Source organism: Symphodus melops, assembly GCF_947650265.1.
Source record: "Symphodus melops genome assembly, chromosome: 2".
NCBI classification, from domain to species: Eukaryota; Metazoa; Chordata; class Actinopteri; order Labriformes; family Labridae; genus Symphodus; species Symphodus melops.
Genome location: NC_136692.1, coordinates 30961908 through 30975242, shown reverse-complemented (window position 1 = coordinate 30975242; position 13335 = coordinate 30961908). Strand labels below are relative to the sequence as shown.

The following is a 13335-nucleotide window of genomic DNA, read 5'->3' as shown; positions in this document are numbered from 1 at the left end:
CTGGCTAAACACTGAAGCTACAGTGTCCACCACATGCAGAGCTGGCTAAACACTGAAGCTACAGTGTCCACCACATGCAGAGCTGGCTAAACACTGAAGCTACAGTGTCCGCCACATGCTGACCTGTGTGAGAGGAGGGGGCGGAGCCAGACAGCTCTCTGTGATGATTAGAGTTTAGACTGCAGTACATATTTTAAACACTAGGGGGCAGAGCTACATACTGCTCCTTTAACTCTTTCATGAAACATTATTATAACAGTATTACAGTCAGTTACATGGCAGGAGAAAGTGCCTCTGATGTTTGATTGGAAGGTGTTTGGACTCGATCTGCAGGTTACTGACTCGTCATCTTCAGTGTAAAAACAGAATAACCTCAGTTCCAATCAGAGACGTGGTTATAGTCACTGTTAGTTATGCAAAGCTTTCCTTTAAGTGAAAGTTTTGTGCTGCTCTACTTTTAATGATATTTCTTTGAGGCCTGTTTTCCTTCGACTCGACGCAGACTTTGAAATTAACGACACTTTCCAGTGCCTCTGACATCGACCTGCAGTGAGGCACAAAATTAACAAATCTGCGTCTCCCACTTCTACATCTCAGCTCTGCGAAAGACGACGGCGGAAATGTTTTCAGGGATGTGATTTGCCTTTACTTCACAGCAGGGACTTCACACGCAGGCCGATCTCTTCCCTTTCCAGGTCTACGCTAAAGTCCCAGCACGCTTAAATAACCATTAGACTGATAATTAGACAGACTAGCAAGGCTATTACCGCCGCTAATACGTCCACAGCAGGCTCTCGTGTCTCTAATCACACAGGACAGATGAGTGGTTTCTGAACAGTGGGGTTACACAGACGTCTTCCTGTTGGTTATTAGAGGATGAATCACAGAAGCCCTGAAGGAGGAGCGCTGATGATGCTGCTATTACTGATGTGCAGTATATGAGTCAGCCATTACTGTAAGCAGACACAGCGGAGTGGTTTAGGAAATGAAGACTTTCAAATGGATGTTTTTTCATTTAGGTGTGAAATGTCTCCTTCGAGCTACCAAGCAAACTTTATTTATCACATGCAGCTTTTCTGACCCGTTTAATAATATCTACCTCTGAGTGAAGCGCCTCCATACTCATAATAAATGATGTTTATATTATTAGGATCATAATGCTCAGACATGACACCAGCAGGTCCAGAGTGATGGAAACAGTTAATCACAGCGTTTTACTGTTTTCACACCAGACGATGCAACATAAATCAAAGGATGAGAAAAAGTGAGGCTGCCGCCATCTGCTGTCAGACAGGAAGTACTGCAGCTGACTACAGGAAGGTGGTTACCAGGTGACCTTTCACCCCGACCGCCGTCCTTCATCCGACTGAATACACACACACACACACACACACACACACACACACAGACCCCCCCTCCCCACGCACACACACACACCCCCCCCTCCGCACGCACACACACGCACACGCACACACACACAGACCCCCACTCCCCACACACACACATACACACACACACAGACCCCCCCTCCCCACGCACACACACACAGACCCCCCCTCCCCACACATACACACACACACACAGACCCCCCCTCCCCACGCACACACACACACACAGACCCCCCCTCCCCATGCACACACACACACACACACATACACACAATAAAACACCTTAATTACCAATTAGCCCTCGCTCATGTTGCACTGACTAATTAGCAGCAGAGCTAGCTGTCACTGTGGGAACATCTGAACACATACAGACAGTAAAGGTCCACTCGTGCTTTGAATTTATTTTATTCAACATAAACACAGATGTGTTTTCCTGTCACGTGTCTGGACGACATCCAGCTTCATTTCTAAACCTGCTTACAGAGGTTCTGCTGGTGACCCTCTCCAGATGTTTACTCCTGCACGTTGTCCCTCACAGCCAGAGACTGGAGGACGCTGAACATGTTGGCAGGCGTCTCCGTCTCCTCCAGCTGAGCCTTGGCACAGATGAAAGGGGGGAAGAAGTCCATGGGGTTGGAGTTGCCCAAAACCCAGTTGAAGGTGCTGAAATAGAAGATTCCAGACTTCATATGAGAAGGCAACATCTGCAGGCAGCCAGGTGTGAGCGCCAACAGCCGTGCTGGTCGCCCACGCTAACCCATAAACGCCATCAGGCACGCTCGCTACTCGCAGTGAATTCTACCTGCGTGTTCAGCTCTCCTTAAAGTCAGCTCTCACCTGACCGTGATCCATCCAGACTCAGGAGTGTAGGACGTGAAGGTCACGGGGACGCAGCCGATCTCCGTGAACACACTCGAGTACATGCCTGAACACAGGAAACACAAGTCACAGGTCAGGGTCACAGGCGAAGGTCAAAGATGAAGGTCACAGGTGAGTGTCAATGGTGAGGGTCAAAGGTGAAGGTCACATGTGAAGGTCACAGGTGAGGGTCACATGTAAAGGTCACATGTGAAGGTCACAGGAGAGGGTCATAGGTGAAGGTCACAGGTCAGGGTCAAAGGTGAAGGTCACAGGTCAGGGTCATAGGTGAAGGTCACAGGTCAGGGTCAAAGGTGAGGGTCATAGGTGAAGGTCACAGGTGAAATTCATAGGTGAGGGTCATAGGTGAAGGTCACAGATGAAGGTCATCAGGCTGTATTTTAAATGAATTTTGTCCTCAGGATCAGGCTACTGCTCTTACCGTTCCCGGGCAGATATCCGTACCAGGTGTTGGTCAGCACTCCCATCCCCCAGGAGGAGGAGGAGCCCATGAACACCTGGCCCATCAGCTTGGCATCAGAGGGAACGTGCATGGGGATGAAGTCAGTGTCCAGCTGCTTCTTCTTGCAGGTGAACGTGCTCCAGTTGATCTCATAGTAGACTTTCTGAACAAGACAAAGAATCTCAAACTAGTTTTCATTCTGCTGTCAGCCTCTTAGAATCACAACTTCCTGCTTTTACCCTTCCAGTGATATCAGTGCGTCTGTGACAGCGCCCTCACGACTCAAACACATATCCATATATCAGCTCGTCATACCTTATTGAAAAGCATCAGCGTGTCCACAAGAGATGTCTGATTGGCTGCGAGCCCCATGGTCCTGACTCTCATCCTCTGACCAATAGCGTCATAGCTGACCGTTCCGGTGGACAAAATGGATCCGACAGTCATCTGAAGAAGAGGCAGAGAGCGTGGGGAGAGGATGAGATACAGAACGGGTCCGTCCAGGACAGATCACGAGAGTGAGACGAGACTCACCACGGTGAGGCCTCCGCTCATCAAGGCCGGAGCAACTGTGGAGGGAGGCGGGTCACATGTTAAAGAAAACCAGGACCCTATGCAAAGCAGCATTATAGACTGGTGTAGTAATGACGTATTTTTGTAGGCCAACCCGAATAAATGGCGCAGGTGGTTCCTACGAAAATTCCTCTATGGATTTTTGCATTGGATTTTGGATCATTGCAGAAAATAATCTAAGAGTTAATGCAGCCCAGAGAAGTAAAAAGCTAACGTTATGCTACAAGCTAACTACACCGCGGTCGGTTTATAATGACGTTACGACCGTTATGCTTCATCGATCTAATCAGCGGATTTGACAAGCTAGCTAAACGTTAGCTTAATAAGTTGTTTATTAACCTAATATTTACAAGAACACTGTAAAACATGACTAGAGGCTGTAAGGAGGATTAGGGAGAGTTCATGGCATGATGACGTTTAACGTCTCCATGACAACCACTGTAGTTTCAGTTAGCTACTCGTTAGCAACCGCCGTTTAAAATTCACAAGTGGGGTCTTAGCTAACGTAGTTTATCTGGTCTAACAAAACGTCAACATCTCTTCAGCTTGTGTTAACCACAGACCTTATTTCAGTCTAAACACAAACACATTCAAAATCCACATTTAGACTTTTAGAGTTAGGAACCCATGGCGCTAAAATGCTAACTCACTAATTTAGGACTCAAAACTACACCAGTCTATTAACTATTATTGATCGTAAAATGTTATAAAATGAGGAAATGATATCCTCCATGCATCACTGAGCAATGTTTCAGAAAAGACATCCAAACAGGTGCAGGGCAAAAACATCCATCCAAAAGATCTCAGGCTCGTACAGCCGGAGACAAACAGGCTGACGTTCTGCTTCAACTTTCAACAAAACATAAACACACTGAGGACCAATGTCTACAAGGACATATGAAATGCAACTGAATTGGTCTGAATGGGATTTTAATGAATAAAGATAAAAAGCTTTAAAAGCACAAAAGTCAAATGTTTGAACCAAACGTGGACGTGTGGCGTGCAAGACTCACCGCAGGGCTTGGGCTCCTGGCTGGCAGCATTAGCCAGCAGCAGGCCGAGGCAGGACAGCACGGCGAGGACGTTCATGTTGATACACTCAGGTGAGAGCACGCTCCTCCTTATATAGCTGCACACACACCAGCTGCCCCTCTCTTATCTCAGCGTCCAGTGAGGAACAATCAGGTCACATTTATACCATCAAACACTGAGCGCCATCAACACGTCCTTTAAGCTAACATCACATTTAACACTGAGCACCATCAACGTGTCCTTTAAGCTTATATCACATTTAACACTGAGCACCATCAACATGTCCTTTAAGCTAATATCACATTTAACACTGAGCACCATCAACACGTCCTTTAAGCTAATATCACATTTAACACTGAGCACCATCAACATGTCCTTTAAGCTAATATCACATTTAACACTGAGCACCATCAACACGTCCTTTAAGCTAATATCACATTTAACACTGAGCACCATCAACATGTCCTTTAAGCTAATATCACATTTAACACTGAGCACCATCAACACGTCCTTTAAGCTAATATCACATTTAACACTGTGCACCATCAACGTGTCCTTTAAGCTAACATCACATTTAACACTGTGCACCATCAACGTGTCCTTTAAGCTTACATCACATTCATCCATGTCCCTCTTTGAGTGTATGTATCCACGATTAAAGCCATCCGGTAGAGTCTGCATGTTTAACCTCTACAGTCTGCAGGTGTGAAGATTCCCAGCGCTACTCAACGTAACCTCACCTGTCGTTATTCTCAGCGTGCATGTTCACGAGCGCTTGAGCTTCTCTCATGGTTCACTAAAAGCTGCTGGACACAACATGTTCCTGTATCAATCAGAGTAATGACAACATCCTGGTTGTGTAGGAGTCATAACCCGATTATTAAAGGCTAAGATTGACTTTTAGAGAGGCTAAGACGACGATGACGGCTGATTAATGAAGGAGAATGTTCCAGGAGCTCTGCAGAGCATGGAAACACCTTTTGGGAATATTGACTCATTCAGAAATAAATTCTTGCAGACGAGTGTTCATGGACTCATAGTTTGTGTGTAAAAACGTTTTGACACCTTTGAGGATCTGCTGACATCGTTCTGTTGACATGTCATTTCTTCCATCTCTGACACTGGCAGTGTAAACAAACTCTTTATCAGGCCTGTTTGTTCTGTGTGACGCTGAGGGGCAGCTGGAGGCTCGTTTGAGTCAAGGTCAAGGAGGAAGCTAGGTGGGAGGCAATAGGAGCTCGAAGAGCAGTAACACGTAACGTTTACAAACTACTGTTACTTTAGGAAGCAAATAAAACACTTTATGTAATAACTATATAAATATAATTAAAGGTCACATGATTTAAACTCCTCCCCTCCATCTTCCTCTAACATGTTTGTCTCCAAACCCCCCGATGATGAGAGAAGTCCATCCTCTCCGTCTTCTGCCTGCTCCACTTTTCAGGAAATGTGTGCTCAAACAGGCCGTTTGGAGATGTTCCCTTCATGACATCACAAAGGGCAGTAGCCCCTCCCCCAGGTGGGTGACACTCCCACAGCTAGGTGTTTGTTCTGCCCTCTGAGTCTGCCTTCTCACCGTAAACAATAGGACATGGAGCCAGAAAGCAGCGAGTACACCCGAGCCCTTCCAGAGAGGGGGCGTGGTCAGACACAGCTCATTTACATATTTAAAGCTACAGACACAGAAACAGCCTGTTCTGAGCAGGGCTGAAATAGAGGGGTTTATAGACATGATCAAATACAGGATCAGAGAAGGAGAGTATGTTCAGCTTGTTTTTTGTTCCATTTAAAAACTGTTCAAAGGAAGAAAAACAAGAGCTGGTTAAACCACATGAAGTGATGCATATTCCTTTTATTTTCCAATATGCGTATTAAATCATCTGTCTTTTAGTCTCTAGAGTCTCGTGACCTCTCGAGGATGTTGGCAAACAATCACCAAACACACTCGGAGCCGAGAACACGTCAAATGTTTCAGTGCAAAACAGCTAAAGTCAAGTTATTTAAATTAGACCACACCCTCTCCCCAACCACAATTTAAAAAAAAAAAAAAAAAACAGAAAAGAAAAGCGTGTTTTTAAAAAGCCCAGAGTTAGCATGTATAAATAAAACAACGCAGGATGGAAGAGGGGGAAACTGGTTCCTCTTGTTCTGCAGCCAAGCATCAAATCTCCACCTCATATACAGATTCATCAACATTAACATCATGTGTATCATTATATAATCTCAGTACAGTCACTAGAAGAGGTCCATATTAGTTACAGTGTGAAAGTTACAGAAGCATGAGGTCCAAACGACCTCGTGAGACCCGGCTGCACCACGTGACCTGCTGACCTCTGGATGGGCTCAGGCGTGTTTGTGTGGCGGTGACGTGGTCGCTCCTCTCCACAGTGCGAGTGGATCTCTGTCACTGGTTGAAAAGGCGTCGTCTTCACGCACACACTTAAAATCAGGTCATCCAGCCGCACACACACCTTCTCCTCCCTCGCTCGTCTTTAACGTTAACTCTGTCGTTAACGTTGAATTAAAATCAATCGTTCACTCATCCTGACTAGTCCGGCTCCGTCTGATTCCCAAACCGGAGGGGGCGGGGAGGGGGGGGTTACCATGAATCCAAACTAAATATGTTGACTCAGCATCAGCTCTCCACGGCATGAAGACGAACCAGTGAGCACGCCTTTGGTCGCCCATGCGTGCACGCTGCTCACTCCACCGGCGCCCTCTGCAGGTTGTCTGCAGCGGGCGAGCTGGTGGTCTGCTCCGCCTCGCCTGCACACACGTGGAGCAGGGATGGTAGTGCTGAGTGTGTGTGTGTGTGTGTGTGTGTGTGTGTGTGTGTGTGTGTGTGTGTGTGCGCGTGTGTTCACACGCTGCGCCTCACGTGCCTTTACGCGATATGAACGCACACCCTGACACAAAGGCGGGGAGACGCCGGCGTGCAGGGTGGCGTGACTGCGGTGTGTGAGCAGGGGGGGCAGCAGGAACCTTCTAAACTAACTCAACTATGTTTCACACTCACCAGAACCAGAACCATATCTTCAAAAACACGAACTGGAGCGGGAGGCTCGGCCCGTCGGAGTGGAGATCAACGCGTCCCTGTGTGGTTGGGGGTTTTTAGAGAACTGGTTTTGGCAGGTTGGGGACTCGATTCAGTCTGGTGTAACGAGAGGACACGTGTGTCTGTGATGTTTGGGACCGTGGCGTCGGCTTGTGGGACGATGAAGCCAGTGACGTTTCTTTTACAGTCTCAGAAGTTGCAGGAGTGGAGTGTGGTGTTCACGCCCCCCCTCCCCCCCCCCTCGGACCCTCGGACCCTCGCTCCCGCTCGTCCTCCACGGCTCGCTGTCAGCAGTCAGAGACTTCAGACGTGTCGCTGGTGAGCTTCCGGCGCTGTCGCACACACTTCTCCTCATCCTGTGCACAAGCAGAGAGGCTGGAGGTTTGAACAAACACCTTCTGGAGCTTCAAGAAGCTCAAAGAACAAATGAATACACAGTGAGGTATGTTTGAACATGTGTGTTGAGCAGCCCTGAGGCGGGGGGGGGGGGTTAGGTACCGTTTGAAAGACTCCGTTGTGGCCCCACTCTCCGGGGGAGTGATCCTCGGCGTCCTCCTCCTCCTCCTCCTCGCCCTCCTCCTCTCTCACCGTGTCCATCCCGTCCTCCTCGTACTCCGTCAGACAGTCCGACTCCTCTGCTGAAGCGGCAGATTTAGAGGAGACATTTATCACCTGACTGAGCCCCCCCCCCCCCCCCCGGGTTCCACATATGAGCCATAAAACACCTGCGACTGTATTTCAATAAAAGAGGCCGAGTGAAAGCCACCTGCTGTTATTTATCACGCTGATTAAACCCGACGTGACCTCCACACAGGAAGTGGACTGTGACATGGCGTGTGCACACGAGCTGCAGGAGCGCCATCACTCACCTTCTGCAGCCACGTAGCTCTGGACCGGTTCGATCCTGGACACGATCTCTGCGAGGTCAGTGAAGTCGGCTCCGGGACACGTGCAGGACTACGAGACAACGAGGGACATCAGCGTTAAACATTCACAACGTGTGTGTGTGTGTGTGTGTGTGTGAGCCGCCTCACGTCTGCTCTCTTGCTGTCGGTGTAGTCGGCCGAGTGGTGGTCCTTCAGCATGTTCTCGATGATGTCACCTCGAGCCCAGCCAGTGAACAGCAACTTGCCGTGCTGGAAGCCGACATCCTGTCGTAGTTCAAACACACAAACTTCAGTCATTAGACACCAGCTGATTGGACGTGTTGTCATGGATTCATTCATCTTGATACATTTGTGGATATATCTTTTAATTGTGTCAACCATGTGAGAGTCCTTCTTTTAGCTTTGTGAAGATGTACTACATACATGTGTAAAAGATCATATTACAGCAGCAGAGTTATATTTGGTTTGGAGCCAAGTGTCTGTTGTTGTCTGAGAGATTTAGCTTCACGTAGATGTTTGACATCTCAAGGAGACGAGTTCTTCATGCCTCATACAGAGTCAAGGATTTATGGGCCGTCTGTCGAGCAGAATATAAGGAACACTGGGCCAGTGACTGTGAGATCCTGGTCAGCACGGGTCCAGTGACTGTGAGATCCTGGTCAGCACGGGTCCAGTGATCGTGAGATCCTGGTCAGCACGGGTCCAGTGATGGTGAGATCCTGGTCAGGACGGGTCCAGTGATGGTGAGATCCTGGTCAGGACGGGTCCAGTGATCGTGAGATCCTGGTCAGGACGGGTCCAGTGATCGTGAGATCCTGGTCAGCACGGGTCCAGTGATCGTGAGATCCTGGTCAGCACGGGTCCAGTGATCGTGAGATCCTGGTCAGGACGGGTCCAGTGATCGTGAGATCCTGGTCAGCACGGGTCCAGTGATCGTGAGATCCTGGTCAGGACGGGTCCAGTGATCGTGAGATCCTGGTCAGCACGGGTCCAGTGACTCTGAGATCCTGGTCAGCACGGGTCCAGTGATGGTGAGATCCTGGTCAGCACGGGTCCAGTGATGGTGAGATCCTGGTCAGCACGGGTCCAGTAACTGTGAGATCCTGGTCAGCACGGGTCCAGTGATGGTGAGATCCTGGTCAGCACGGGTCCAGTGATGGTGAGATCCTGGTCAGGACGGGTCCAGTGATTGTGAGATCCTGGTCAGCACGGGTCCAGTGATCGTGAGATCCTGGTCAGGACGGGTCCAGTGATCGTGAGATCCTGGTCAGCACGGGTCCAGTGACTGTGAGATCCTGGTCAGCACGGGTCCAGTGATCGTGAGATCCTGGTCAGCACGGGTCCAGTGATTGTGAGATCCTGGTCAGCACGGGTCCAGTGATCGTGAGATCCTGGTCAGCACGGGTCCAGTGACTCTGAGATCCTGGTCAGCACGGGTCCAGTGACTCTGAGATCCTGGTCAGCACGGGTCCAGTGACTCTGAGATCCTGGTCAGGACGGGTCCAGTGACTGTGAGATCCTGGTCAGCACGGGTCCAGTGATTGTGAGATCCTGGTCAGCACGGGTCCAGTGACTCTGAGATCCTGGTCAGCACGGGTCCAGTGACTCTGAGATCCTGGTCAGCACGGGTCCAGTGACTCTGAGATCCTGGTCAGGACGGGTCCAGTGACTGTGAGATCCTGGTCAGCACGGGTCCAGTGATCGTGAGATCCTGGTCAGCACGGGTCCAGTAACTGTAAGGTTCTGGTCATGAAGCACGTCTGAGTTATTTGACCTGGATAAATAAATCTAAGATGATCCCCAAGTCTGTTTGATGATGTCCTAATTATTCATTTAACACAGATACAGAAACCCCACCGTTACAGTGGAGTCACGGATAGATTCCAAACTAACACGAGCTCAAAGGTCAAAGGTCAAAGGTCATCCCGGCTCCAATGTCAAAGGGACACTTCACCCATTGTATCAATAGAAACATGATAAGAATGTTAGTCTGACACGTGGAGCTCCTCATGTTTTCATCCACTGAAGCTGCAGAGACATAGTCTGACTCCGGGTGTCGGGTGTAAACATCGCATGGCGTCCAAACGTCTCATCAGCTGGTGGTGAAAACGTCCTTCTCGTCTTTGTTCGGATTAAACATCAAAACTACAATTCACCATTTCAACAGAAAAACAAAGTACGGTCAGAAGTCTTATTGGATCTGCAAACAGTTAGCTTACAGCTTACAGCCTGAAGGTGTTCAGTGGGATCAGTGGGAGTGGCCTGCAGCGCTGTGCATTCTGGGAGTTGTAGTATTTGATTCAGATTTTCTGCTTTTTCTCAGTCAAGAAGGCTCCAAATAAAAACATGATTTCACTTTTCTACGACACGTATGAGCCGATGTCACGACAGATTCATCGCTTTAAGACGGCTCTCCTGAAAGTGTCCAACAGAGCCTCCCTCTGCTCCCGACCCCGGCGTACCCCCCTCTCAGGATCAGGACTACAGCCCTGACAAAGACTGGACTGTCAGGGGGGTTTATGTGACGGATCACACAGAGACAGAACTGACTGAAACATCACTGTGGAAACAAGAGGCACGAACAAACAGACTCAAGGACAGTTCCTCCTCCACACTGAACCTGGACATGTGCTGACCCTCTCACCACACACACACACACACACACACACACACACACACACACAGAGAGACACACGCACACACACACACACACACAGAGACACACACACACACACACACACACAGAGACACACACACACACAGAGACACACACACACACAGAGACACACACACAGAGACAGAGACACACACACACAGAGACACACACACACACACACACAGAGACACACACACACACAGAGACACACACACACACAGAGACACACACACAGAGACAGAGACACACACACACAGAGACACACACACACACACACACACACACACACACACACACACACAGAGACACACACACACACACACACACACACACAGAGACACACACACACACAGAGACACACACACAGAGACACACACACACACACACACACACACACACAGAGACACACACACACACACACACAGAGACACACACACACACACACTCTGCCTGGATATTCCTACAGAAAAAAAGAACACTAACTCACGTAGATTTCGTCGAACTTGCCGAAGTCCATGGTCTTGAAGCGGTCGATCGGTGGCCGGATGTACTCGCAGTAAGCACTCTTCTTCACGACCTCTAACTGACGCACGCAGGACACGTAGGCCAACCGAGACTGGATCTCTGCCATGTCTGGAACCTGAGAGACAAGAGAGAGAGAGGAGACAAAACAACAACTTAAAGACACAGATGTTTTTATCACAAGGTCACATGATTTAAACTCCTCCCCTCCATCTTCTCCAGTCTGTCTCCAAACCCCCCAGTGATGAGAAATGTCCATCCTCTCCGTCTTCTGCCTGCTCCACGTCTCAGAAAATGTGTGCTCAAACAGGCCGTTTGGAGATGTTCCCTTCATGACATCACAAAGGGCAGTAGCCCCTCCCCCAGGTGGGTGACCCTCCCACAGCTAGGTGTTTGTTCTGCCCTCTGAGTCTGCCTTCTCACCGTAAACAATAGGACATGGAGCCAGAAAGCAGCGAGTACACCCGAGCCCTTCCAGAGAGGGGGCGTGGTCAGACACAGCTCATTTACATATTTAAAGCTACAGACACAGAAACAGCCTGTTCTGAGCAGGGCTGAAATAGAGGGGTTTATAGACATGATCAAATACAGGATCAGAGTGGATTTACAACAACACACTTCACACACATGATGAAGAGGAGCGAGGACACTGATTTCACCTGAAGAGGAGGAGATCATGTGACCTGTAATGCTAAAAGCTGTACCGTACCTTTACTTTCTCTGCCCAGGATTGATCCGTTTCCACAGCAACCACCAGCCGGACAGGCAGTCGCCATAGTTACAGAGGTCAGTCTCGTCCTGGCTACCCACATCAATGGCGATGACTGTTCTTGCACCCATGTTCCTCGCTATGTCCGCTGTTGGACGTGTAACGTGTGGACGGGCGTTCACACACACACACACACACACACACACACACACACAAATACACGAAGACGGCACGACAAAGTCCAGCAGCAGAGATGGTGAGACAATGAATCCAGAGTTATTCATGTTGCTTCAGGACATTAACAGCTTCTTTTAAGGCAGCACGGCTTACACCACAAACATGCCCTTTAGCTTATTTATTATTTAGACCAATGAGAGAGGGGACAGACCACTCGGTCCTCTGCTGGTCACCGAGCAGACCAGGTCCTAACCTCTCTCCTCTACCAGTTTAGGAAAATGAGCGTGTTTGTGGTGTAAGCCGATTCTAACGACGTGCAAAAAGCCCAAAGCAGCGATCCAGAGCGCCGCCAGCTGGGAATAGAGCTGCTGGAGCAGAAAGTCTCCGGGGGGGGGGCCGAAACACAAGACGCTGAGTTCAGCAGGCTGCAGGCGGATCGATGTTTGGGCTCTCAGAGTGTTTACTGCCAGCTGATTGGACAAGATTCACAACCCATCACTCTCATAATCACACAGAGACAGATACAGGGGGAGGCCTCCAGACCTGCTCAAGTGGGTCACAGTGAAGTCCGCCTCAGAACCCCCCACCGGGACCACTTCGATCCATTCTCCTGCGGTCTGAGCCGGGCTTCATGTGAACATTTCCTCTGATTCTGTTTCCAAACGTTTTTATTGGCTGAGGCTTTAACGCTTCCAAACTAGCTCCTCCCCCTTTATCACAGAGACACACTGATCTCAAAACGTCCTGGTGTCCTGAACTCAACCTGTCTGAACAGGAAGGACTGGACCCCTGGTCTCCCCCCGCCCCCCCCTTTTTTTGTATTTTAATCCTACACCTTTGGACACCAGGACGTTTTGCAGACAAATACCAGATTGCTCCTCTTCAATGCAGTATTTGATTCGCTCTCGTCAATCCGCTCTCTGCGCGGTTTGAGGCGCTGATGTTTTCCCCGCCCACTGATGCTCAACGATCAGGGTCTGATCAGGAGTTTAAAGTCCAGACTCACTCTATCAAA

The 13335-nt window shown here is 49.2% G+C and overlaps 2 protein-coding genes across 3 annotated transcripts; both read right to left on the bottom strand.

Moving 5' to 3' along the window:
- Positions 1 to 1769: 1769 nt before the first annotated feature.
- LOC306820581 (ependymin-like) lies at positions 1770 to 4953 on the bottom strand. Its single transcript, XM_079338460.1, has 6 exons — positions 4296 to 4953; positions 3244 to 3278; positions 3025 to 3156; positions 2689 to 2872; positions 2226 to 2313; positions 1770 to 2051 (listed from the first exon to the last, which is right to left on the bottom strand). The coding sequence occupies exons 1-6, from the start codon at positions 4369 to 4371 to the stop codon at positions 1901 to 1903; spliced, it is 666 nt and encodes a 221-aa protein (XP_079194586.1). The 5' UTR covers positions 4372 to 4953; the 3' UTR covers positions 1770 to 1900.
- A 1195-nt stretch (positions 4954 to 6148) lies between these two features.
- LOC306820603 (patatin-like phospholipase domain-containing protein 6) lies at positions 6149 to 13101 on the bottom strand. Of its 2 annotated transcripts, none has more exons than XM_079338484.1 (6): positions 12144 to 12785; positions 11400 to 11552; positions 8404 to 8520; positions 8239 to 8326; positions 7868 to 8007; positions 6149 to 7725 (listed from the first exon to the last, which is right to left on the bottom strand). In XM_079338484.1, exons 2-6 carry the CDS (start codon positions 11541 to 11543, stop codon positions 7657 to 7659), a joined length of 558 nt encoding a protein of 185 aa, XP_079194610.1. In that variant the 5' UTR covers positions 11544 to 11552; positions 12144 to 12785; the 3' UTR covers positions 6149 to 7656. The 2 variants fall into 2 exon arrangements, with proteins under 2 accessions (XP_079194610.1, XP_079194611.1); XM_079338485.1 differs by having other exon boundaries at positions 7423 to 7725; positions 7868 to 8004; positions 12144 to 13101.
- Positions 13102 to 13335: the final 234 nt, after the last annotated feature.